This window comes from Cherax quadricarinatus, unplaced genomic scaffold (assembly GCF_038502225.1).
Source record: "Cherax quadricarinatus isolate ZL_2023a unplaced genomic scaffold, ASM3850222v1 Contig321, whole genome shotgun sequence".
In the NCBI taxonomy this organism is placed as follows: domain Eukaryota; kingdom Metazoa; phylum Arthropoda; class Malacostraca; order Decapoda; family Parastacidae; genus Cherax; species Cherax quadricarinatus.
In genome coordinates, this window is record NW_027195347.1 from 104,906 (window position 1) to 129,942 (window position 25,037).

The window sequence follows — 25,037 nt, forward strand, 5'->3', positions numbered from 1 at the left end:
GACAGACAGTGGGTGGAGGTGGACAGACACAGTGGGTGGAGGTGGACAGACACAGTGGGTGGAGGTGGACAGACACAGTGGGTGGAGGTGGACAGACACAGTGGGTGGAGGTGGACAGACACAGTGGGTGGAGGTGGACAGACACAGTGGGTGGAGGTGGACAGACACAGTGGGTGGAGGTGGACAGACACAGTGGGTGGAGGTGGACAGACACAGTGGGTGGAGGTGGACAGACACAGTGGGTGGAGGTGGACAGACACAGTGGGTGGAGGTGGACAGACACAGTGGGTGGAGGTGGACAGACACAGTGGGTGGAGGTGGACAGACACAGTGGGTGGAGGTGGACAGACACAGTGGGTGGAGGTGGACAGACACAGTGGGTGGAGGTGGACAGACACAGTGGGTGGAGGTGGACAGACACAGTGGGTGGAGGTGGACAGACACAGTGGGTGGAGGTGGACAGACACAGTGGGTGGAGGTGGACAGACACAGTGGGTGGAGGTGGACAGACACAGTGGGTGGAGGTGGACAGACACAGTGGGTGGAGGTGGACAGACACAGTGGGTGGAGGTGGACAGACACAGTGGGTGGAGGTGGACAGACACAGTGGGTGGAGGTGGACAGACACAGGCTGCGCAAGTCAACAATTATGACGCTGTTACAGGAGGAAGTTTGTTGCTAACGTCACTGTAAAATGTTATATTTTTACGTTATTATTGACAATTGTATTTATCATCTGTCCTCCAGAATTATAGTCGGTATTTTATACCATTTTAATGTTCAATCTGTCAGACACTGCAACACAAGGGTATCTTGGTAGAGACCTGCAATCAACTTCGACAACTTCTACTAGTGAGAGCGGCTGGATTTGAGACTGAAGAAGCCTACTGTGTAGGCGAAACGTTTAATAAAGATACCTAACTGTTGCATATGTGTCTTACCTAACAACCTGTCGGTATTTTATACCATTTTAATGTTCAATCTGTCAGACACTGCAACACAAGGGTATCTTGGTACAGACCTGCAATCAACTTCGACAACTTCCACTAGTGAGAGCGGCTGGATTTGAGAGGGACCTGACCTTTCAACATCTGAGTTCTTACCTCTCCTAGTGGCCTACGTCTCACCTCTTGGCGCTATAAAAAGTTCCATTCTGTCACTTCATCTCCATATTGTTTCATACTATGGAACAATGCTCTTCTCCAGACTGAGGGACTGACCACCTCAAAACTTTAAGGGTGATGGACTGATTACATCGTCTTCAAGTATCTTCTGCTTCTATCAACTTTTCTGTACTTGACTGAAGAAGCCTACTGTGTAGGCGAAACGTTTCATAATAAAGATACCTAACTGTTGCATATGTGTCTTACCTAACAGAATTATAGTAGACATACAAACAATACTATGGCAGAGTTCTCCTCTTGTATAAAAACTCACGAACAGAGCGATTTTCTCCCCTAAAAAAGTTGTTTCCGAATATTTGGCCGCTTTTTCGTTGATATTTCTGAAGAAAGTTATTGACCTATTTATTGGGTTTAGGTCTTAATTTTGGTTATAAGAATAATAATAATGACTTATTGGTATTACTCCATTATTAGTGAATAAATTTAAAAGATTTTCACAATCTGGTGAGAAATTTTCGCAATAGCACAATATTTCTAGCTTTGGAGGGGAGGGGGTCAAGGGCAGATAATTTACTAAATTTCAAAAAACTTACAAACTTTATTTTTTTGAGGGATGAAAATAAGGTATAGTACAGTATTTCTTTTCGTGATAAATTCGGTTTAGCGTTGTTTTATCAGTAAGGAGTGAGTGCCAAACACATGTTTCGCAGTGCCAATACGTCAGGTGAGGATGCCATATCCAATTTTTAGTAAATATATTTTTTATTAATTTGTGTATTGACCGATCTTACTGAAAATTTTATATGAGCATGAGACATGCACCCTTATTAACAAAACTAAAGAGAAACATGGCTGGCGTTAAAGGGGTATAGGCTGTCATAATTATATTCATCTTTCTCCTGCAGTTCACTGAAGAGGGAAATCAGTCATGGGGACTGGAAAAGGCGAATGGGGTGATAGTACCCTGGACAGTGAAAGCCCAACAGTTGCCATCCTACCAGAAACGTAAATATAACTATCGCAACAAGGTATGGCAACACCGCATACGAAAACAAAACCAGTGGCGCACAGCTCTTATAGTGGCGTTAAGTGGCGATTAAGTAGCAAGTAAGTTTATTAAGGTATACACAAATACAGTTACGTAGATTATCATACATAGCAGCATATGTGTAGAGAACCTAGGATAACCCAAAAAAGTCAAAGTGACTTATTTCCATAGGGGTCCTTTGAAATCCAAACTAATCCAGGATTTCAAACTATTGTATAGGTGCAAAACAGGCAGATAAGTGACGGTGATATTGACGGTCTAGTAGCTAGGAATGATAACCTTAACTCTATATGTAATCCATACAAAGGGCAATGTGAGACAATAGAACCATTCTTATCGTCTCAAACACCACCAGATATATTTATACACTGTACTAAGGTACGAAAGAAGAACAGTAAATATACTCTATGTAAAATGTGTAAGGGGTGGGTTCATAATGGAAGTGTGTTCGATTATGGTAATGGTACCAGATTTCATTTTCTTCGTAACAAATGCACTTTGGCACAGTTACCCTTTAGCAGTGATGACGTTGATTTACCTAATTCTAATACAAATGACCCCTTGCCATATATTTATGATTATGAATGTTTTGTGAAAACAGGCCTTCACTTTATTCATATCAACGCAAGATCACTTTTTTTCAAAATTGGAAGAGATCAGGATTCTAGTTAAATGAACTAGGGCTGCAGTTATATACATCGGTGAATCCTGATTGGATGATACGGTGACTGACGACGAGGTCAAAAAAGAAGGTTACAATATAAAATGCTCAGATAGGAACAGAAAAGGTGGTGGGGTATGTGCCTACATAAGAAATAACTTAGCTTACAACCCAAGACCTGATTTAAATAACAAAAAACTGGAGATTCTATGGTTTAAAGTGTTACTTCCCAAGACAAAACCCATCTTAAAAAGACTTTTCGAGATTCTTGTCCTGACTTGATAACTGCGAGACAGTAATACTGGGAGACTTCAATATCTGTTTTAAACAACAAAATAACGGGCCATGTAAAAGTTATGAGCAAATTCTGGGATTCAGTAGTTACACTCAACTAATTAATACACCAACTCGGATGACACAGTTCTCAGCCACCTTAATCACCCACATACTCTGTAATCGTTCTGAGAACATTAGTCTGTCAGGCGTCAATTAGCTCAGGCCTTAGTGATCATTTCATCATTTACTGCACCAGGAAAATCATTAGGGAACGGATAGACCTACACAGGACAATAAAAATAAGGTCAACTAGACTCTACAGTAAAGAAATACTGGTAAAAATTCTACGCAATTGTGATTGGACAGTGATAACAAGTTGCACTGGCGTAAATGATGCCTGGGAAAAATTAAAAACAGTGTTCACTGCCATCCTTGATAATACTCCACCAGATAAGATGGATAGGATTAAAAGGAGAACCGAACCCTGAATGACTACTGAGATATTAGATAATATGAAATTCAGAGACCAGTTGCTAAAAAGATTTAAGGCAAAAGACAGGATAATGCAGCGCTAAATGAATTCCAAAGGGTGAGAAACAGAGTGCAGAGACTTACAAAGCAGCGAAGGCAAGGCACTATTGCTCAAAAATCGAAGAGCACAAGAATAATAATCCCAGAAAGCTCTGAGCTCTGGCAGCATCTAAAACAGTTGAGGTATAGCCATAAACCCGTAGATAGATCTAACATAGTACTAAATATCGATAACGAGGTATGCCACGAAACAACGAAAGTGGAAAATTGTTTTAATTCATACTATGCAACTGTCGCATCAACACTAGTAAGTAAACTACCAGTTGCATCAAATACCTTTAACACAGACTCTGATAAGTTTGAAGCATACTATACCAATAAAGGAGTAACCCTAAACAGTTGTCAACTAGTAAGTGTATCTCAAGACTTCGTGCAAAAAGAACTAAGCAGGTTAAACCCAGCTAAGAGCACCGGCCCAAATAACATCCCGTCTAAGTTCCTAGAAGATGGTGCCTCTGAATTGCCAGTCCACAATGATCACATAATAAATTTGTCCATCACCACTAATATCGTACCGGAGGGGTTCAAGAAAAATAGTAAGTCTGATGTCAGCAACTATAGGATGTTAGTATACTCAGTGTAATATCCAAAATTCTAGAGAGGGCGGTGTACTGGCAAGTAGGTAAATATCTTAATGACAACAACATTCTCCATAGATACCAATCAGGCTTTAGATCTTACTCAACCGACGCCTCCAACATTAATCTGATGAATTATATGAGAGCTGAAATGTCGATGGGGAACCTCATAGGAATGGTAACCTTAGACTTGCAAAAGGCCTTCGACACTGTCAACCACAATATATTATGTTAAAAACTTCAAGCTATCGGCATAGGTTCCGTAGACTGGTTTAAATCCTATCTTAGCAACTGGACAAAAATGTCACAATGAACAAAACAGAATCAGAACCCCTACCGATAGCATGTGGAGTTCCCAAAGGTAGTATTATGGGTCCCTTATTATTCCTATGTTATGTAAACGACATGCCCATCAGTGTCAAGTGTAAACTCCTACTGTATGCAGATGACAGTGCTCTGTTAGTGTCAGGTAAGAACCCACAAGATAAGGCTAATGTATTTACACTAGAACTGGAGTCCTGCACCAAATGGTTAGTAGACAACAAACTGGCGATACACTTCGGGAAAACGGAAGCCATACTCTTTGGCACGAAACGTAAACTGAGAAGGATAAATAATTTTAATGTCCGGTGTAATGAAGAACCCATCACATCAGTTTCCTCAGTAAAATATCTTGGAATCTTCTTTGACAGATGCACGTCAGGAGAATTGATAGGGAACAGCCTAGTAAAGAAAGCGAATGCCAGACTGAAGTTCCTCTACAGACAAACAGTGTCTACCTACTGAGGCTCGCAGGACCATATGTCTAGCCCTTAGACAATGTCTCATGGACTACGCTAGCTCTTCATGGTACTCTGCCTTGGCAAAAAAAAAAAAAAAGAACTGGTAAGATTCATCCTGGACCTGGGTCCAAGAGAATTACAGCAATTATATATGCTGAATGCTGAATATAGTAAAACAGTTGAACTTACATCAAGGTTTATAAAACTGCTTACAGTGGCCAGAATATCTTGCTGCCAAGTTTGTCAAGGTTGGGAACCAAAGCAATCATAGTACTAGGGGAAGAGAGCACAACTTTGTAGTACCCATAGTCAGTGGCCAGGATTCAAACACCTTTTATTGTACAGCAATAAAGAAATGGAACAGACTGTCTGCACATGTCAAAGCCAGTCATAGCATGAACCAGTTCAAGAAGAGAGCCAAAAGGTGTCTGATGAATGTAGCGAAAAGAGAGGGAGGAGAATGATTTTTTTATTTGTTTAGCTAACACACATGTAAATATAAATAACCCATTTTACCTTATTCCTAGTATATCTCCATTGTAGTATATTAATAAGGTATAAAAAATATTCCAATGGAAATAAGTCACTTTGTCTGAATTTTTTGGGTTATCCCAGGTTCTCTTCACATATGCTGTTATGTATGATATAATCCATGTAATTGTATTTGTGTATTTCTGAACAAACTTATTTAGTCACGGTCTGATTATCAGGTTCATAAGGTGTTGAATCACTGAGTGCAACAACAGACTGCGTAGTGTTGAACCACTGAGTGCAATAATAGTCTGTGCAATGTTGAACCACTGAGTGCAACAGCAGTCTGGATAATATTGAACTATTGAGTTCAACAACAGTGGATATAGTGTTGAACCACTGAGTGCAACAGTGGGTAAAGTGTTGAACCACTGAGTTCAACAACAGTGGGTAAAGTGTTGAACCACTGAGTTCAACAACAGTGGGTCAATTGTTGAACTACCAAGTGCAACGACAGTCTGGGTAAAGTGTTGAACCAATGGTTGAAACAACTGTGGGTGAAGTGTTGAACCACTGACTGAGTGCAACTACATTCTGGGTAGTGTTGAACCTCTGAGATAAAACATAGATTTATGAATTATTAAAAGGTGAAAATACAAAATGTGCGTTCTGAACTGGAGCAATATTTTATATTATGTTGGTGAGGAAGCGCTCAGCCGTCTGGGTCATACAGCGCCCGAGAGATGGGAAGTAATCAGATTTGACCTGAAGGAAGGGGAGTTTACCTGGAGTTTACCTGGAGATCAGGCCCCATGGTGGATCAGGGTCTGATCAACCAGGCTGTTACTGCTGGCCGCACGCAAACTGACGTACGAGCCACAGCCGGGTTGGTCAGGTATTGACTTTAATTGCCTGTCTAATGCTTTCTTGAAGACAGCCAGGGGTCTAGTGGTAATCCCCCCAGGGCATAGTTCTAGCTGCTCAGTCAAATTATGTTCCAAATAGGGAAATCAGATCAAACAAAAATGATCCTAAATGGATGAACAATAGATTAAAATATCTGACTGGTCAAAAGAGAGGCATATATAGGCAAATCAAAAGAGGAGAGGGGCAATTAAAAAATCGTTATTTTACCTGGAGTTTACCTGGAGAGAGTTCCGGGGGTCAACGCCCCCGCGGCCCGGTCTGTGATATTCAGTTAAAGAGAGAAATAAAAAAGGGAATTAGAAAAGCAAAAATAGATTATGAGGTTAAAGTTGCAAGAGAATCGAAGACTAACCCAAAAGGATTCTTTCAGGTGTACAGAAGTAAGATCAGGGACAAGATAGGCCCACTCAAAAGTTCCTCGGGTCAGCTCACTGACAGTGATAAGGAAATGTGTAGAATTTTTAACACATACTTCCTCTCAGTTTTTACACAGGAGGATACCAGCGATATTCCAGAAATGATAAATTATGTAGAACAGGGCGATAATAAACTGTGCACGATTAGGGTCACAAGTGACATGGTCCTTAGGCAAATAGATAAATTAAAACCTAACAAATCCCCAGGCCCTGATGAACTGTATGCAAGGGTTCTAAATGAATGTAAAGAGGAGCTTAGCAAACCTTTGGCTAATCTTTTCAACATATCACTACAAACTGGCATTGTGCCAGATAAGTGGAAAATGGCAAATGTGATACCTATTTTCAAAGCAGGTGACAGGTCCTTAGCTTCGAACTATAGACCAGTGGGAAAATTTATGGAATCAATAATTGCCGAGGCAGTTCGTAGCCACCTTGAAAAGCATAAATTAATCAACGAATCTCAGCATGGTTTTACAAAGGGGCGTTCCTGCCTTACGAATTTATTAACTTTTTTCACTAAGGTATTTGAGGAGGTAGATCATGGTAATGAATATGATATTGTGTATATGGACTTCAGTAAGGCTTTTGACAGGGTCCCACATCAGAGACTATTGAGGAAAATTAAGGCACATGGAATAGGAGAATTTTTTTCCTAGATAGAGGCATGGTTGACAAATAGGCAACAGAGAGTTTGCATAAATGGGGAGAAATCAGAGTGGGGAAGCGTCACGAGCGGGGTTCCATAGGGGTCAGTGTTGGGCCCCCTGCTGTTCACAATCTACATAAACGACATAGATGAGAGCATAAAGAGCTACATCAGCAAGTTTGCCGATGACACCAAAATAGGCCGTCGAATTCATTCTGACGAGGACATTAGAGCACTCCAGGAAGATTTGAATAGACTGATGCAGTGGTCGGAGAAGTGGCAGATGCAGTTTAATATAGACAAATGCAAAGTTCTAAATGTTGGACAGGACAATAACCATGCCACATATAAACTAAATAATGTAGATCTTAATATTACGGATTGCGGAAAAGATTTAGGAGTTCTGGTTAGCAGTAATCTGAAACCAAGGCAACAGTGCCTAAGTGTTCGCAATAAAGCCAATAGAATCCTTGGCTTCGTATCAAGAAGCATAAATAATACGAGTCCTCAGGTTGTTCTTCAGCTCTATACATCCTTGGTTAGGCCTCATTTAGATTATGCTGCACAGTTTTGGTCACCGTATTACAGAATGGATATAAATGCTCTGAAAAATGTACAAAGGAGGATGACAAAGTTGATCCCATGTATCAGAAACCTTCCCTATGAGGATAGACTAAGGGCCCTGAATCTGCACTCTCTAGAAAGACGTAGAATTAGGGGAGATATGATTGAGGTGTACAAATGGAAGACAGGAATAAATAAAGGGGATGTAAATAGTGTGCTGAAAATATCTAGTCTAGACAGGACTCGCAGCAATGGTTTTAAGTTGGAAAAATTCAGATTCAGGAAGGATATAGGAAAGTACTGGTTTGGTAATAGAGTTGTGGATGAGTGGAACAAACTCCCAAGTACAGTTATAGAGGCCAGAACGTTGCATAGCTTTAAAAATAGGTTGGATAAATACATGAGTGGATGTGGGTGGGTGTGAGTTGGACCTGATAGCTTGTGCTACCAGGTCGGTTGCCGTGTTCCTCCCTTAAGTCAATGTGACCTGACCTGACTAGGTTGGGTGCATTGGCTTAAGCCGGTAGGAGACTTGGACCTGCCTCGCATGGGCCAGTAGGCCTGCTGCAGTGTTCCTTCGTTCTTATGTTCTTATGCTGGGAGGCAGTTGAACAGTCTTGGGCCCCAGACACTTATTGTGTTGTCTCTCAATGTACTCGTGGTGCCCCTGCTTTTCATCGGGGCAATGTTACATCTCCTGCCGAGTCTTTTGCTTTCATAGGGAGTGATTTTTGTGTGAAGGTTTGATACCAATCCCTCGAGAATCTTCCAAGTGTATATTATCATGTATCTCTCTCGCCTGCATTCCAGGGAATACAGATCAAGAACTTTCAACCTTTCCCAGTAATTTAGGTACCTTATCGTACTAATGTGTGCCGTGAAAGTTCTTTGTACGCTCTCCAGGTCTGCAATGTCTCCAGCCTTGAAGGGGGCAGTTAGTGTATAGCAGTGTTCCAGCCTAGAGAGAACAAGCGATTTGAAGAGGATCATCATGGGCTTGGCGTCCCTAGTTTAGAAGGTTCTCATTATCCATCCTATAATTTTCCTAGTAGATGAGGTAGATACATTGTTGTGGTCTTTGAAGGCGAGATCCTCTGACATTATCACTCCCGGGTCCTTCATATTTCTTTTTCGCTCTCTTGTATGGTTAGAATTTGTCGTATACCCTGATACATTTTTAATTTCCTCAAGCTTACCATATCTGAGTAGCTGAAATTTCTCGTTGAACTTCATATTGTTTTGAGTGACCTATTTGAAGGTTTTGTTGATGTCCGCTTTGAGTCTTGCGGTGTCTTCGATGGAGGTCACTGGCATGGCAATCTGTTTACTATTACTCTTTGTGTTCTATTTGTGAGAAAGTTATAGATCCATCTACCAACTTTTCCTGTTATTCCTTCACTACGCATTTCGTGTGCTATTACACCATGGACACACTTGTCGAAAGCTTTTGCAAAGTCTATGTATACATCTGTATTTTGTTTATCCTCAACAGCATCCAGGACTTTGTCATAGTAGTCCAGTAGCTGGGACAGGCAGGAGAGACCTGCTCTAAACCCGTGTTGCCCTGGGTTGTGTAACTGATGGGTATCTAGTTGGTTGGCGATCTTGCTTCTTAGAACCTTCTCCAAGATTTTTATGATATGGAATGTTAGAGCTATCGGTCTGTAGTTCTTTGCAATTGCTTTACTGTCACCTTTGTGGAGTGGGGCTGTATGTTGTTTTTAGTCTATGTGGGATGACCCATGTGTCCATGCTCCCTTTCTATAAAATGCTGAAGGCACGTGATAGGGGCTTCTTGCAATTCTTGATGAACACGGAGTTCCGTGAGTCTGGACCTTGGTCAAGTGGAGTTAGGATAATATCCGAGATTTTTGAGATGACCAAATTTTGGGTTTCGTTCATGAAGAATTCATTTGGATTGTCGACCCTTAGTCTGGGCAGCGGCTTGCTGAACACTGAGTCATGTTGAGATTTTAATATCTCACTCATTTCTTGGCTGTCATCTGTGTATATCCCATCCTGCCCAAGCAGGGGCGCAATACTGGATGTTGTTTTTCCCTTAGATTTGGCATAAGAGAAGTATTTTTTTTTAATTTCCCTTATGGCCTTTAGTTCTTCCTGTGATTCTTGTCTCCTGTAAGATTCCTTCAGTTTAAGTTCAATATTTACAATTTCACTGTACAGTGCCTCCCTTCGTATTACAGATATATTGGCCCCTCTCAGCAGCTCCGTGACTCTTCACCTTCGTCTGTACAGGGAGCATCTCTCTCTTTCTAGTTTACACCTTCTCTTTTTCTTAATAGAATGTGACTTGAGTAGATCTCAAGAACCACAGAGTTCATTTTTTCTAGGCAAATGTTCGGATCCGTGTTGTTTAGGATATCTTTCCAGCTCGTTTCATTTAGGACATGGTTGACTTGATCCCATTTTATGTTTTTGTTATTAACATTGAATTTTGTGAAGAAACCTTCATGACTGATCACATTTTGCTGGTCAGGAGCCCTGGGCATACGTGTCTGTACCTCTGTTATGTTGTGATCTGACTGTATTGTCTTTGATACGGTTATATTAAGGATCAGATCGTCGTTGTTAGTGAAGATGAGGTCCAGCATATTTTCCTGTCTTGTAGGCTCCAATATTTGTTGGTTTAAGAACATAAGAACATAAGAAAGGAGGAACACTGCAGGAGGCCTGTTGGCCCATACTAGGCAGGTCCTTTATAATTCATCCCACTAACAAAACATTTGCCCAACCCAATTTTCAATGCCACCCAAGAAATAAGCTCTGATATGAAAGTCCCACTCAAATCCAACCCCTCCCACTCATGTACTTATCCAACCTAAATTTGAAACTACCCAAAGTCCCAGCCTCAATAACCTAACTAGGTAGACTGTTCCACTCATCTACTACCCTATTTCCAAACCAATACTTTCCTATGTCCTTTCTAACTCTAAACTTATCTAATTTAAATCCATTACTGCGGGTTCTCTCTTGGAGAGACATCCTCAAGACCTTATTAATATCCCCTTTATTAATACCTATCTTCCACTTATACACTTCGATCAGGTCTCCCCTCATTCTTCATCTAACAAGTGAATGTAACTTAAGAGTCTTCAATCTTTCTTCATAAGGAAGATTTCTAATGCTATGTATTAATTTAGTCACCCTTCGCTGAATGTTTTCTAACGAATTTATGTCCATTCTGTAATATGGAGACCAGAACTGAGCTGCATAATCTAGGTGAGGCCTTACTAATGATGTATAAAGCTGCAGTATGACCTCTGGACTTCTGTTGCTTACACTTCTTGATATAAATCCCAGTAATCTATTTGCCTTATTACGTACGCTTAGGCATTGCTGTCTTGTTTTAAGGTTGCTGCTCACCATAACCCCCAAGTCCTTTTCGCATTCTGTATGGCTAAGTTCTACATCATTTAACTTATAAGTACTAGGGTTATGGGCACTCCCAAGCTTCAGAACCTTGCATTTATCTACATTGAACTGCATCTGCCACTTTTCTGACCAAGAATAGAGTTTGTGTAAATCCTCCTGAAGTTCCATAACACCTACGTTTGAATCAATTATCCTACCTATCTTTGTGTCATCGGTGACTTTGGTGCAGAGATTTAATAGTTAGTGTGTGTGTGAGTTTTCATCTGAGCTGCCTCCTGCGGTGATCTCTGCTAAGACACTGTTTGCTATACCCCTCCATTTTAGGTGTCTCAAGTTGAAATCTCCTAGTAGTAAGATGTCTAGGGCAGGAGTTGGGAGATTTTCCAGACAGTGGTCAATTTTCAAAAGCTGCTCCTGGGAGCTCTAATTTCTTGTATCAAGAGCCCACCAACAACATCAAGGCACCCCCTATACCTGCCTACCTAGAGGACATTCAGAGGATCAAACGCCACTGTGACCCAGTCTTTGACCAGGCCTCCCGGTAGATCAGGGATGATCAACCAATCTGTTACTGCTGGCAGCACGTAGCCCAACGTACAAACCACAGCCCGACTGATCGGGTACTTACTTTATTTATCTGTCTAGCTCCGTCTTGAAGACAGCCAGGGGTACTGGCTGTTGAACAGTCTTGGGCTTCGGACACTTACTGCGTTTTTTCCTACCGTACTCATGGCGCCCTTGTTTTTCATTAGGAGTATGTTGTCTTCAAGTCTCTTCTGCTTCTATCAACTTTTCTGTACTCGACTGAAGAAGCCTACTGTGTAGGCGAAACGTTTCAAAATAAAGATACCTAACCGTTGCATATGTGTCTTACCTAACAACAGGAGTATGTTGTACCGTTTATCTAGTCTTTTGCTTTCGTAGGGAGTGATTTCTGTGTGCAGATTTGGGACCAGTCCCTATAGGATTTTCCAGGTGTAGATTATGATGCATCCCGCGTTCGAGAGAACACAGGTCAAGAGACTCCAACCGGATGTCCCAAGTTAAATTTTGTACAATATATAAAATGATTAAATAACACATGGCAAATAAAACAAAACACATGAGGAAAATTTATTAACATTCTAATGATCATTTTCTCGCTTTACTGATTTTATTTGGGCATGCAAATGATCTGCCATTCTTGTAATAATCATTATTATTATTATTATTATTAAAGATTAGCCGGTATTCCCGGCCCGGGCCTTTTCCAAGTGGTGGCCCGGCCTTGACTCCCTCTTTAGGGAGTGTCTGAGACCTAAGTCTCCCATGGGAGGAGGCACAAGTACCTCCTCATCTTTGGGACCAACTGTCCCCAGGCCTAGCCACAAGCTAGGCCTCTCTGGTCTGCCATCCCCGCCCCAAGGGGGCTAATGGAAATGACAGTCTTATGAGCTAAAGGCTCGGGCTCAGGCACCTACCCTACCCTAGAAGGGTTAGGCATGGTGTCGATCTTGTAATAATCAAAAGTCTTGACGCTAAGGTTTCACACATGTGAAAAATATGAGACGAAATTTCATCTTTATTTAAATACAAATAAGTGTGAAGTATTTCTCATATGCTTAGCTGGTAAGCAGTGAGATCTATTTATGTGGAATTTCTAAGCAACATCATAAACAGATAGACGATGGTGTAAGTTAACAGGTAATGAGAAAGACTTTGTGTTTACTGGCAAACCTTTATTACGACGGTTCGTTCAGGACTGAACTTCAATAAACTCAATAAAGTTCAGTTCTGAACGAAAAGTCGTTACGTAGATTTTCCTGCAAACATCTCACAGTGCCAGATCATATATGCAAAGTGATCAGAAAGACATTTAAAAGATATAATAGCACAGTTAAAAATTTTCGAACGAGGACTGGTGTAATTATGAAAGAATTTATTCGTCTTGACACCTGGTCCATACTATCTCTTCAAGTGAAAAAAGGGGTATGGCAATGCCCACAAGATGTGGAAAAATACTCTTATGTACAGCTCAGGACATTTATGAAAGGAAATATTTCGCCACGATTGGCTCCTTCAGTTCTAATGGACTGAAAATGCCACTTGAGGCGAAACGTTTCCTCTAATAAACGTTCTGAACTATACATAAATGTCTTTTTCCAAGTCATTTTCAGTGTATATGACAGTAAGCTGCAGGATCTAAATACTATAAAGCCACAAGAGAGTGAGAGAAAGGTAATATCTGCTGCATTGCTGCTGCACACTGACAATGTTCTCATCTTCTATAACTATGATAAGTTGTATTGCAAACTCATTCTTCAAATTAAAAATGACCTCACTGATCCTTTAAGATACAAAACTCTTTACTAACTATCCAGGTCGTCTAACGTAGCTTCATGAAATTCTTCTTATGCTCTGGGAGTTAGTTTCAAAATGTTGCCATTTTCTGGCCTGAGAATGAGCTCTCCCAGAATACGCAAGTCTTCTCGGCGAGTGACGCTCTCTACACGGTACTTCCGCAGGATATTGCTCACCAAGATCTTCTCCTCCATAAGTGCAAACTTCTGGCCTGGAAGAAAATAGAAGAAAATTCATAAATATATGGAAGTTATAACATCACTGTTACTCTGGCTCGTGTGATTCTGAATCATTATTCACCTTCAGACACAAGCCATCAGGTGACCTCACCGCAGCTCCTCACTTGATCTCACAACTCCTCCTTCAATCACTTATTTCTTTCCTTATTATACAGATGTTTTCTGTCCTATGTATAGTACGAGTGTTCAAGGTCCTACGACCTGAACATTTTTAAGTTAAAATTCCCTTAGTGTTTGCTTGCATGTTTGATCCTCAAAGTCTATTGCTTGGGCTCGACGTGGTTAATAAAGGTTTCATTTAACTACTTATGTGTCTCCTTATCATAGATGCACAAAGTTATTGCAATGATTACAAAATGATGATGGATGATGTTCTAGACAACGATGTTCATGATTATAATAAGAGGTAGAAATTATCAACAGGAAGAATTAAGCCGAGGTAGGCAGCTGCCTCATACAATATGAAAGAAGTAAGTGGACCCACGTTTTTGCAGTCCAATATTGATTCAGCTACAGCAGGACCACCCTAGGCTGCACTGTATTATTATATTGATGGGGAAGCGCAATGGAAGGCAATCAGTTTAATCAAAGGAATGGGAGTATAGCTTCAACTCCATGAATCACGAGCCTTTCATCAGATGTAAAGAGCCCCTCGAGGGAGGGATAAAACTGTGGTGGTTCAACTAGAGGATCACAATGTGAATTATTCTTCACAAGGAAATAATTGTTACAATCAGAAAAGAACACTAAAGCTGTGAGGGTCATTTAGTTTATAATTGGTAGTACTTTTCCACAGTTAAAATTATATGCAGTGGACAATTTTTTCTCCTAACTTTAAAATAAATTCGAAGGGAAGAATAAAGCCACACTGCTGAATTTACAGGCCAAGGCTGCTGTGCAATCTCAGCTCCTCTCAAAACCCAGCCAAAACTCAGGATGGAGACCCACAACAACCAGCTAACAACCACACTACTGAGCAAACAAAGGAAACAAGGGTGAGATCTTCCCATACATCTCCACCTGCCCAGATATAAATCCAAGCACAAAAACAGGTATGTTAATAGCGACTGATTTTGGGATTGAGACACATGTGCACAAGCAAGGCATCCAATAAATGTCTTGATTGTGCACATGTGTCTTATTTCTTAAACTCAGATCTTCCTATTGTGAACTGAAAGTGCTACCACTGAGTGTCGGACCACACCGAGAATCACACCGAGAACCACACCGAGAACCACACCGAGAACCACACCGAGAACCACACCGAGAACCACACTGAGAACCACACTGAGAACCATATAAAAAGTTAACGTCATGTTAATAAGACATAATATGAGGTTTATGTCGCTTTATTGAAACGTTTCATCCCTCAGAGTGTTTTTCAATTTATAAAGTTTCTGGTGGGAGAAATTTCTTCTCAATAAAATGCCATATTTGAGAAACTTATGCAACACATGGGAATCTTTATTGAAGAAACGTTTCGCCACACAGTGGCTACATCAGTCCAATACAAAGTAGAAATGGTTAAGGAGAGGAGAAGTTTCAGGTAATCAGTCCCTCAACCTGGAATCGATGTGTTCAGTCCATCACTCTTGTAGGAAATGCAGCATAGGGCCAGAGAGGTGGCTTATATACTGCAGTGAGATGAGGTGAAGCAGGAGGCGGGATCACAGTGGGACCTGCCACTTGTGTAAGTAGTATATAAGTCACCTCTCTGGCCCTGTGCTGCATTTCCTACAAGAGTGATGGACTGAACACATCGATTCCAGGTTGAGGGACTGATTACCTGAAACTTCTCCTCACCTTACCCTTTTCTACTTTGTATTGGACTGATGAAGCCACTGTGTGGCGAAACGTTTCTTCAATAAAGATTCCCATGTGTTGCATAAGTGTCTCAATTCTTCAACTTTTCGGTTTTCAAAACCATTCATCACAAAATTCCATAAACTGCAGATCGTGTTGTCAACATACGTACAGGTGAATAACACCATAAATGTACAAAGTTAATATCAGAAAAAAATGACACCGCATTTTTGTATTCTTTTTACATGTTTGATTATTTGACTGACACAGAACCTGTGATCCACCCACCGATGCAGTTCCTGGGTCCAGCGCTGAAAGGAATGTAAGAGTAGGGATGTCTCTTGCTGACATTCTCCGGTAAAAAGCGATCCGGGTCAAAGACTTCCGGTTTGGGAAACTGTTCAGGGTCACGGTGGAGACAGTAGGTCACCACTATCACAGTGGTGCCAACTGGGATACGATAGTTATCTGGAAAATTTTCAGTAATTAATAGCTACTATATTTATAATGCAAAGAATGCAACAAAAAATTCTTATTAAACAATCTAAAACAAAAATTACATAATAACAGCATTATTTTCATGTTCGAAACCTGTACGAATAATGCAATATTAGCACTTCAGTCTTAACATAGATTCAAAATCTACTTAGAAGCCAAATGAGCAACATTTTGATAATTAAAGAATTACTTTAAAGTGTCAAAAACAAGTTAATTTTGAGATATTTCTGTCTGTTCCATCCTTGGATGCTGGAGGAACGCTCTTGATTAAAGGAATTGGAGCTACCCCTCCCCTTCCTCTGATCATGCCTCATTCCTTTCATTTTTTCTAGGCGTTAGATGACCCTTACGGGTTTAGCATTTCCCCTTGATAATAATAAGAAAAATAATTTGATGCCTACCAATGACAGCCTCCTCTTTGAGCTCCCTGGCCAGTATAGGCACAGAAGGGAAGAGTCTGAGAGCCTCTTTGATGCAGTTTTCGGTGTACTTCATCTCACGCAGGTCAGCCATGGTCACTGGACGGTCTGAGTCGCCGAAGATAGACCGCAGCTCCTCATCCACACGAGCCTCCAGAATGTACACACTTATAAACTTCTATTGCTTTCTGATTAAGTAATCTTCATTCTCTTCTGTTGTACAACACTAAAAGATAAGTGTGTGTGTGTGTGTGTGTGTGTGTGTGTGTGTGTGTGTGTGTGTGTGTGTGTGTGTGTGTACTCACCTATTTGTGGTTGCAGGGGTCGAGTCTTAGCTCCTGGCCCCGCCTCTTCACCGGTTGCTACTGGGCCCTCTCTCTCCCCGCTCCATGAGCTTTATCAAACCTCGTCTTAAAACTGTGTATGGTTCCTGCCTCCACTACGTCATTTTCTAGGCTATTCCACTGCCTTACAACTCTATGACTGAAGAAATACTTCCTAATATCTCTCTGACTCATTTGTGTCTTCAACTTCCAGTTGTGGCCTCTTGTTTCTGTGTCCCCTCCCTGGAACATCCTGTCTTTGTCCACCTTGTCTATTCCACGCAGTATTTTATATGTCGTTATCATGTCTCCCCTGACCCTCCTGTCCTCCAGTGTCGTCAGGCATATTTCCCTTAATCTTTCTTCATAGGACATTCCCCTTAGCTCTGAAACTAACCTTGTGACAAACCTTTGTACTTTCTCTAGTTTCTTGACGTGCTTTATCAAGTGCGGGTTCCAAACAGGTGCTGCATACTCCAGTATGGGCCTGACATACACGGTGTACAGTGTCTTGAACGATTCCTTACTAAGGTATCGGAATGCTGTTCTCAGGTTTGCCAGGCGCCCATATGCTGCAGCAGTTATCTGATTGATGTGTGCTTCCGGAGACATGCTCGGTGTGTGAGAAGCTCAACATGAGATTCAAGGAAGTATTTACAGTAGAGACAGGAAGGCCTCTGGGGGGACAGACCAGATGGGGACACCAGCAAGGAATACACCAACAAGTGTTGGACGACATACATACAGATGAGGAGGAGGTGAAGAAACTGCTAAGGGACATCGATACCTCAAAGGCAGTGGGACCGGACAACAGCTCCCCATGGGTCCTAAGAGAGGGAGCGGACATGCTGTGCGTGCCACTTACCACAATCTTCAACACGTCCCTGGAAACTGGGCAACTACCTGAGGTATGGAAGACGGCAAATGTAGTTCCCATTTTTAAAAAAAAGAGACAGAAAAGAGGCACTAAACTATAGACCTGTGTCATTTACGTGTGTAGTATGCAAAGTTATGGAGAAGATTATCAGGAGGAGAGTGGTGGAACACCTGGAACGGAACAAGAGTATAAACGCCAACTAGCATGGATTCATGGAAGGCAAATCCTGTGTCACAAACCTTCTGGAGTTTTATGATAAAGTAACAGAAGTAAGACACGAGAGAGAGGGGTGGGTTGACTGCATCTTCTTGGATTGCAAGAAGGCCTTCGACACAGTTCCTCACAAGAGATTAGTGCAGAAGCTAGAGGATCAGGCGCGTATAACAGGAAGGGCACTGCAATGGATCAGAGAATACCTGACAGGGAGGCAACAACGAGTCATGGTACATAATGATGTATCACAGTGGGCACCTGTGACGAGTGGGGTCCCACAGGGGTCGGTCCTAGGACCAGTGCTATTTTTGGTATATGTGAACGACATGATGGAAGGGTTAGACTCAGAAGTGTCCCTGTTCGCAGATGATGTGAGGTTAATGAGGCGAATTAAATCAGATGAGGACCGGGCAGGACTTCAAAGAGACCTGGACAGACTGGACACCTGGTCTAGCAACTGGCTTCTCGAATTTAATCCCGCCAAATGCAAAGTCATGAAGATGGGGGAAGGGCACAGAAGACCGCAGACAGAATATAGGCTAGGTGGCCAGAGACTGCAAACCTCGCTCAAGGAGAAAGATCTTGGAGTGAGTATAACACCGAACATGTCTCCGGAAGCACACATCAACCAGATAACTGCTGCAGCATATGGGCGCCTGGCAAACTTGAGAACAGCGTTCCGATACCTTAGTACGGAATCGCTCAAGACACTGTACACCGTGTACGTCAGGCCCATACTGGAGTATGCAGCACCTGTTTGGAACCCGCACTTGATAAAGCATGTCATGAAACTAGAGAAAGTGCGAAGGTTTGCGACAAGGTTAGTTCCAGAGCTAAGGGGAATGTTCTATGAAGAAAGGTTAAGGGAAATCGGCCTGACGACACTGGAGGACAGGAGGGTCAGGGGAGACATGATAACGACATATAAAATACTGCACAGAATAGACAAGGTGGACAAAGACAGGATGTTCCAGGGAGGGGACACAGAAACAAGAGGTCACAATTGGAAGTTGAAGACACAGATGAGTCAGAGAGATAGTAGGAAGTATTTCTTCAGTCATAGAGTTGTAAGGCAGTGGAATAGCCTAGAAAATGACGTAGTGGAGGCAGGAACCATACACAGTTTTAAGACGAGGTTTGATAAAACTCATGGAGCGGGGAGAGAGAGGGCCCAGTAGCAACCGGTGAAGAGGCGGGGCCAGCTAAGACTCGACCACTGCAACCACAAATAGGTGAGTACAAATAGGTGGGTACACACATACACACACACACACACACACACACACACACACACACACACACACACACACACACACAGGCAAAGTATAGGCTAGGTGGCCAAAAACTGCAAACCTCACTCAAGGAGAAAGATCTTGGATTGAGTGTAATACCGAGCACGTCTCCGGAAGCATACATCAACCAGATAACTGCAGCGGCATATGGGCGCCTGGCAAACCTGAGAATAACGTTCCGATACCTCAGTAAGGAATCGTCCAAGACTCTGTACACCGTATACGTCAGGCCCATACTGGAGTATGCAGCACCAGTTTAGAACCCACAACTGGTCAAGCACACCACGAAACTTAGTGCAAAGGTTTGCAACAAGGCTAGTTCCAGAGCTAAGAGGAATGTCCTACGAAGAAAGATTAAGGGAAATCGGCCTAACGACACTGGAGGACAGGAGGGTTAGAGGAGACATGATAACGACATACAAAATACTGTGAGAAATAGATAAGGTGGACAGAGACAGGATGTTCCAGAGATGGGACACTGAAACAAGGTGTCAGAATTGGAAGTTGAAGACTCAGATGAGTCAGAAGGATGCTAGGAATTATTTCTTAAGTCATAGAGTTGTTAGGAAGTGGAATAGTCTGGCAAGTGATGTAGCGGAGGCAGGAACCATACATAATTTTAGGATGAGGTATGATAAAGCTTATGGATCAGGGAGAGAGAGGACCTAGTAGTGATCAGTGAAGAGGCTGGGCCAGGAGCTGAATCTCGACCCCTGCAACCACACATAGGTGAGTACACATGGAAGAGGTAAAGAGAACAATAGAACAAGAGTAGCGAAGGAAGCTAGATGAGTTTATCACTAAAATGGATGAGAGGATGGATGCAGAGAGCAAGAAGTGAGAGCTACAAGCCGAATCTACAGAGGCCATGATACAGAGCATAGAAGATGAGCTGAAAATGCTGAAGCATGATATAAAGGCAAAGAACAGAAGTGGCATCAGGAGCAGAAGTGCCAATATCCAGTGAGGGGACCAAAGAAAAGAAAGGAGATAACTCCTATGCAGAGGCCCTATCAGGCTACCAGGAGACTCAAGAAATGTTGAGGAATGAAAATGGCATTCCTTTGGGTACAGAAACAGTGGGGATGGGACTGTAGACATGGAAGGTGATAGGTCCAGTGCAGGGGCACTATCAGGCCACCAAGAAATCCAGGAAATGATAAGGGAAGCAGCAATGGTTATGCTTAAATCGGACCCAGAGATGCAGAGGGAAAAGCAATGGGAAGAGGGAAGGGAGAGGTTAATTTTTATTCATAAGCTTTAGGAGGCCAAAGAGAGTACATGCAATGAAGAATGAAAGGGAGAGGAAAAAGAGATTGAGAATATCACCAAACAAACAAGAGAGGAGGACATGACCGAGCTGACAAATTTTCAGAGAATAGAAGGATATTCGAGGGAAAAAAAATTGGCTAATTAAATTGATTTTCAAGACAGAATCAATGTGACACAGGATCCTGTAGCAGAAAAAACAGCTATAGGGAACAATATACTAGTAGGTGTACCTTGACTGTGACAGAATACGAACAGAATGACAGAAACTGAGAGGATACAAAGACGTAAGAGGCAAGAGAGACAGGGCAATAGACAGGCAGGGGCACCCAGGGTCAAGAGGACTAGCAAACACACTCTCCCATAGAACCATGAACAGAACACTGCAGTCAAACAAATTAACCCTAAACAAACCACATTTGGCACTCACAACACCCCCCCAGCACAAACCCTCATCTACACAGCAGCCTCCCATAGTATCCTGCCAGGCCTCCCTAGCTCACAGGAATACAAACGTGATCTTTCCAAATGGATATCAGATCCTGAGAAAAACAGATGGGGAGGAAGAGGAGTTGCACTGTTCATCAGAAACCAGTGATGTGAAGAGCTGGAAAGAGTGAACTGAAGGGAAGCAAGGGTCTACATAATAGGAACACTTCATACAAAGTGGTGATTGCAGTGATGTACAACCCACCAAAGAGCAGGAGGCCAAGACAAGAGCACAATGAGAGCAACAGAGCAATGGTTAAGACAATAGGTGAGGTGGCCAGAAGGGCCCACATGAGCAGGGCAAAGTTACCAGATGGATGATTTCAATCACAAGTAGACTGGCTGGGAAAACCTGGACCCATATGGGAGACCAGAAATGTGGAGGCCTAAGTTGATGGAGGAGGTACTGGAAAATCTCATGCATCAACATATTAGGTACACTACCAGAGAGAGAGAGAGGAACAGAGGAGAGGATGAACCAGCAAGGCTGGACTTCATGTTTACCTTGAGAAGCTCAGACATTCGGGATATCACATATGGAAGGCCCCTCGGAGCTAGTGTTCATGTGATCCTGAGCTTAGAATACTTCGTAAAGTTAAAAGTGGAGGTGGAGGGTGAAGCAGTACAAGTAGGACAGGAGAAGTGAAACGTATGTATGTATTAATGTTCGCCAAGACCGGAGTTCTGGCACGGGTCTTTTTCTTGTGATGACCCGTCTCTGGCTCCCGAAGGAGAAAAGGTTCTACAATGATGCAACGTATGCTGCTCAAACACTATTCTGATCAGTTCACCTGGTGCATTTCATAAGCGACAACACCGTGTGTACTCCTAACTGTGGACACTAGCGAGGAGGAGGATATATCGTTATCATGGGCAACAGCTTGTCTGGTTCGTTGACTCCACGGTACACTAGTGTGGCCACAGTCATCTCAGCATCCTCTTCGGGAGGGGACATCAGTGCTAGTTGCCTGCAGAGTGTCTCAGTAAGAGATGTCTCAGCAGATGTGCCAGCAGTGCTGGCACATCTCCTCCTCAGCCATGTCTACCATCATCTTGGCTGTGGGAAAGCCCAAACGAAGCCGATGAATGACGGCACACTGCGCTCTGGACCAGCTTCTATCATGTGGAGGGGGTTCTCCCTGAGTCGCTGCTCGGTACAACTGTTGAGATGGGTACCACCTATGACCTCCCCCATAAGTTTCATGGCTCTGTCAGCCACCAGTTTGGTCTGTCGTAGGCTGATGGGGACAGTAATCCCAACATGTGGATAATCTGTGGCTGCCTTGGCTGCATCATCTGCCGCCTCATTTCCCCGAGTGCCAGCATGGCTGGGGATCCAGTTCAATGTCGATCTGTTACCCAGAGCTTGTAAGGCTGTCATTATGCTCAAAATCGATGTAATGAGGTGAACATTGTCCTGTGGTTGGGGATGGGAGAGGGCATTGATTGCAGAGGTGGAGTCAACATGTATGACAGGTTGGAGTCGATGTTGTAGGGCATGTGACAATGCCTGTTGAATCGCCACCAGCTCAGCTTGAGGATCGTGCAGTGGTCAGGGAGTCACCAGCCTTGTGTGTGACCATTGTGGTACAGTCCAGCTGCTGCTCTCTTCCGGTCAGGGTCGACAGAGCTATCTGTGAAATACAATGCACGTGTGCGTCCCTCTGCGAGTGCCATGCTTGTCTCAGCATGAATGCTGAGGGTGTCTTGACTGCAGAGACGCTTAGAGGTAGGTAGTTGCATGACGCAAACATCGGCTGGATCTGGGCGCCAGGGAAGTGGTGGATGATACCCAGCAACATGAAGGTCACAATTCTTCTAAAGGAGTAGTTGTATAGGCAGCAGCTTCCGCCCAGCAGCATAAAACGAACGATCCAGGAGTAGTCCGTGAAGAGAGTTGGATCTTGTATCATGGTTGCCAATATCCATCTTCTCAGTGGGGCACTTTGCTGCCGGTGCAGAATCGTGGCTACTTTGCAGGTGTTTATGCATCTTACTCTGTCAGCCAGGGAAGGAAGCCGGGCCTCAAATCTGAGACATACTGTGTTGGTCCAGATGGGGGCCCCAAGCATAGTTCTTATCGCCTGATTTTGTACGACCTCCACCCTTTGCCTACTCTGCGGAAAGAGATGAGCTAATGCCGGTGCACCGTAGTCAATGAGTGAGCGCACAGCTTGTATACAGTACAAGCGAAGTACTTCTTTGCTCGCCCCTGCACGGTGCCTCGTCATGGCTCTCATGGCATTGAGTATGAGTAGAGCACGAGATCTGACATACTCGGCCTGTTTCTGAAAGGTCAGCTTTTTATCAATGTAGATTCCCAAGTATAGGTAGGAGTCTGTCCACTCAGGACCAGAGCCTGTCTACTCATAGGATCTGATCCTTTGAACATCATTGCAAGAGACTTCTCGGCGTAGATCTTGAAGCGTAGTTCCTTGCAAGACTGCGTTATTAGGTCCAAAGCTCTCTGGGCCTGTCGCTCCAAATTGCCTACCTCCTTGTGATGTGCCGTTTTCCAGGGTTTTAAAGGAAGAGTAATGTCCCTGAAAGCTGACACAGTCCTGCCTGTCCCTAAGGTAGGACTCTATCCAGGCCAGGAGGCGTCCTTTGATCCCCTTCCGAGCTAGTATTGCTAGAAATGATGTGGGGCTGGCTAACTCAAATGCCTTCTCGAGGTCGAGGTAGATGACGATACTAGGTTTCTTGTTACTATCAGCAATCTGGCTTAGTAGGGTGGTTATGCACTCTGCTGTACCCACTCCTTTGGTGAAACCAAATATATGATGATGAGGCTGTCCAAGTTCCCATAGGAGGCAGTTTAACACCATCCTCTCAGCACTCTTGGCTAAACAGCTGGTCAGCAATGTGGGTCTCATACTGCCGGGTCCTTGGGCTTTGGAACTGGTACGATGGTAGCCTTCTTCCAAGCTGCTGGGATTGTCCCAGCCTTCCACGACTTGTTTATGATGTCTAGTATGGCCTCCCATCCACTCTCACTAGCCCGTGCAATCATGGAGTACGTGAAACCATCGATGCCCGGGGCAGTGTCACCTGTGTTCTTAATGGCATGTCGGAGTTCCAAGTCCGTGAGGTCTTCATCAGTCACATCTTCAGTTTCACATGCAGCTTGTATCATTAACTGGGGCTGTGGCAGAAGATCCATCTGTATATTCCGGATGTCCTGTGGGAGCTGAGTGGAGACTTCCCTGGAAGTGAAGAGTTCCACCAGTTTCTCAGCTTTCTAGGATGGGTTCGGGTGTGCTGGTGGTCTCGACTTGCTTTTGCCAGTTGCGATGTTAAGCTTACCCCATATCTCAGATAAGGTGGTGTGATGCCCAAATGTTGAGCTCCACTCCACTGCGGGCATGGTGCACAATGGCTCTCAGACTATTCCTGTTCTCTGCTGTAGGGTTATGCCTGTATAGCTTCCTAAAAGAGTTGATGCAGTGGTTCTGCTCCCGCACCTCGTCGTTGTAGAACCACCAGTCTCTTTTGTGAGTGCGCCCTGTGGACTTCTTTGGAATTGAACACTCCACTGCCTGGATAAGAACAGTGATTAGCTCCTGTTCAGCCGTGTTAGAGTCTTTGAATAGAGTGCATGTGGACCACCAGTCATGAAGATAATCCTGGAACACTTTCCAGTTGGCCCTCTTTACGTCCCATCTAGGAGGCACCACAACTGTGGGGTGCCTGTTGATGTTGAAGGTGGTGATCACTGCAAATTGGTCACTGACAAGGTTAGAATGAGTTTCCCATGTGGCTCCCGCTGTGAGTTGTCTTGTCCCGAAGGTAAGG

General features: G+C 43.2%; 1 protein-coding gene across 5 annotated transcripts in view; it reads right to left on the minus strand.

Annotated features, from left to right (window-relative positions):
• Window positions 1-12,581: 12,581 nt before the first annotated feature.
• The window catches only part of LOC128693309 (cytochrome P450 4c3-like), a 92,949-nt gene continuing 80,493 nt past the window's right edge, over window positions 12,582-25,037 (minus strand). For all 5 annotated transcript variants that reach the window (XM_070080322.1, XM_070080321.1, XM_070080323.1 and 2 more), the window contains 3 exons: window positions 16,762-16,930; window positions 16,151-16,330; window positions 12,582-14,031 (listed from right to left, as the gene is read on the minus strand). In XM_070080322.1, coding sequence (XP_069936423.1) covers window positions 13,871-14,031; window positions 16,151-16,330; window positions 16,762-16,930 — 510 coding nt within the window. In that variant the 3' untranslated portion in view covers window positions 12,582-13,870. The remainder of the gene's footprint in view (window positions 14,032-16,150; window positions 16,331-16,761; window positions 16,931-25,037) is intronic.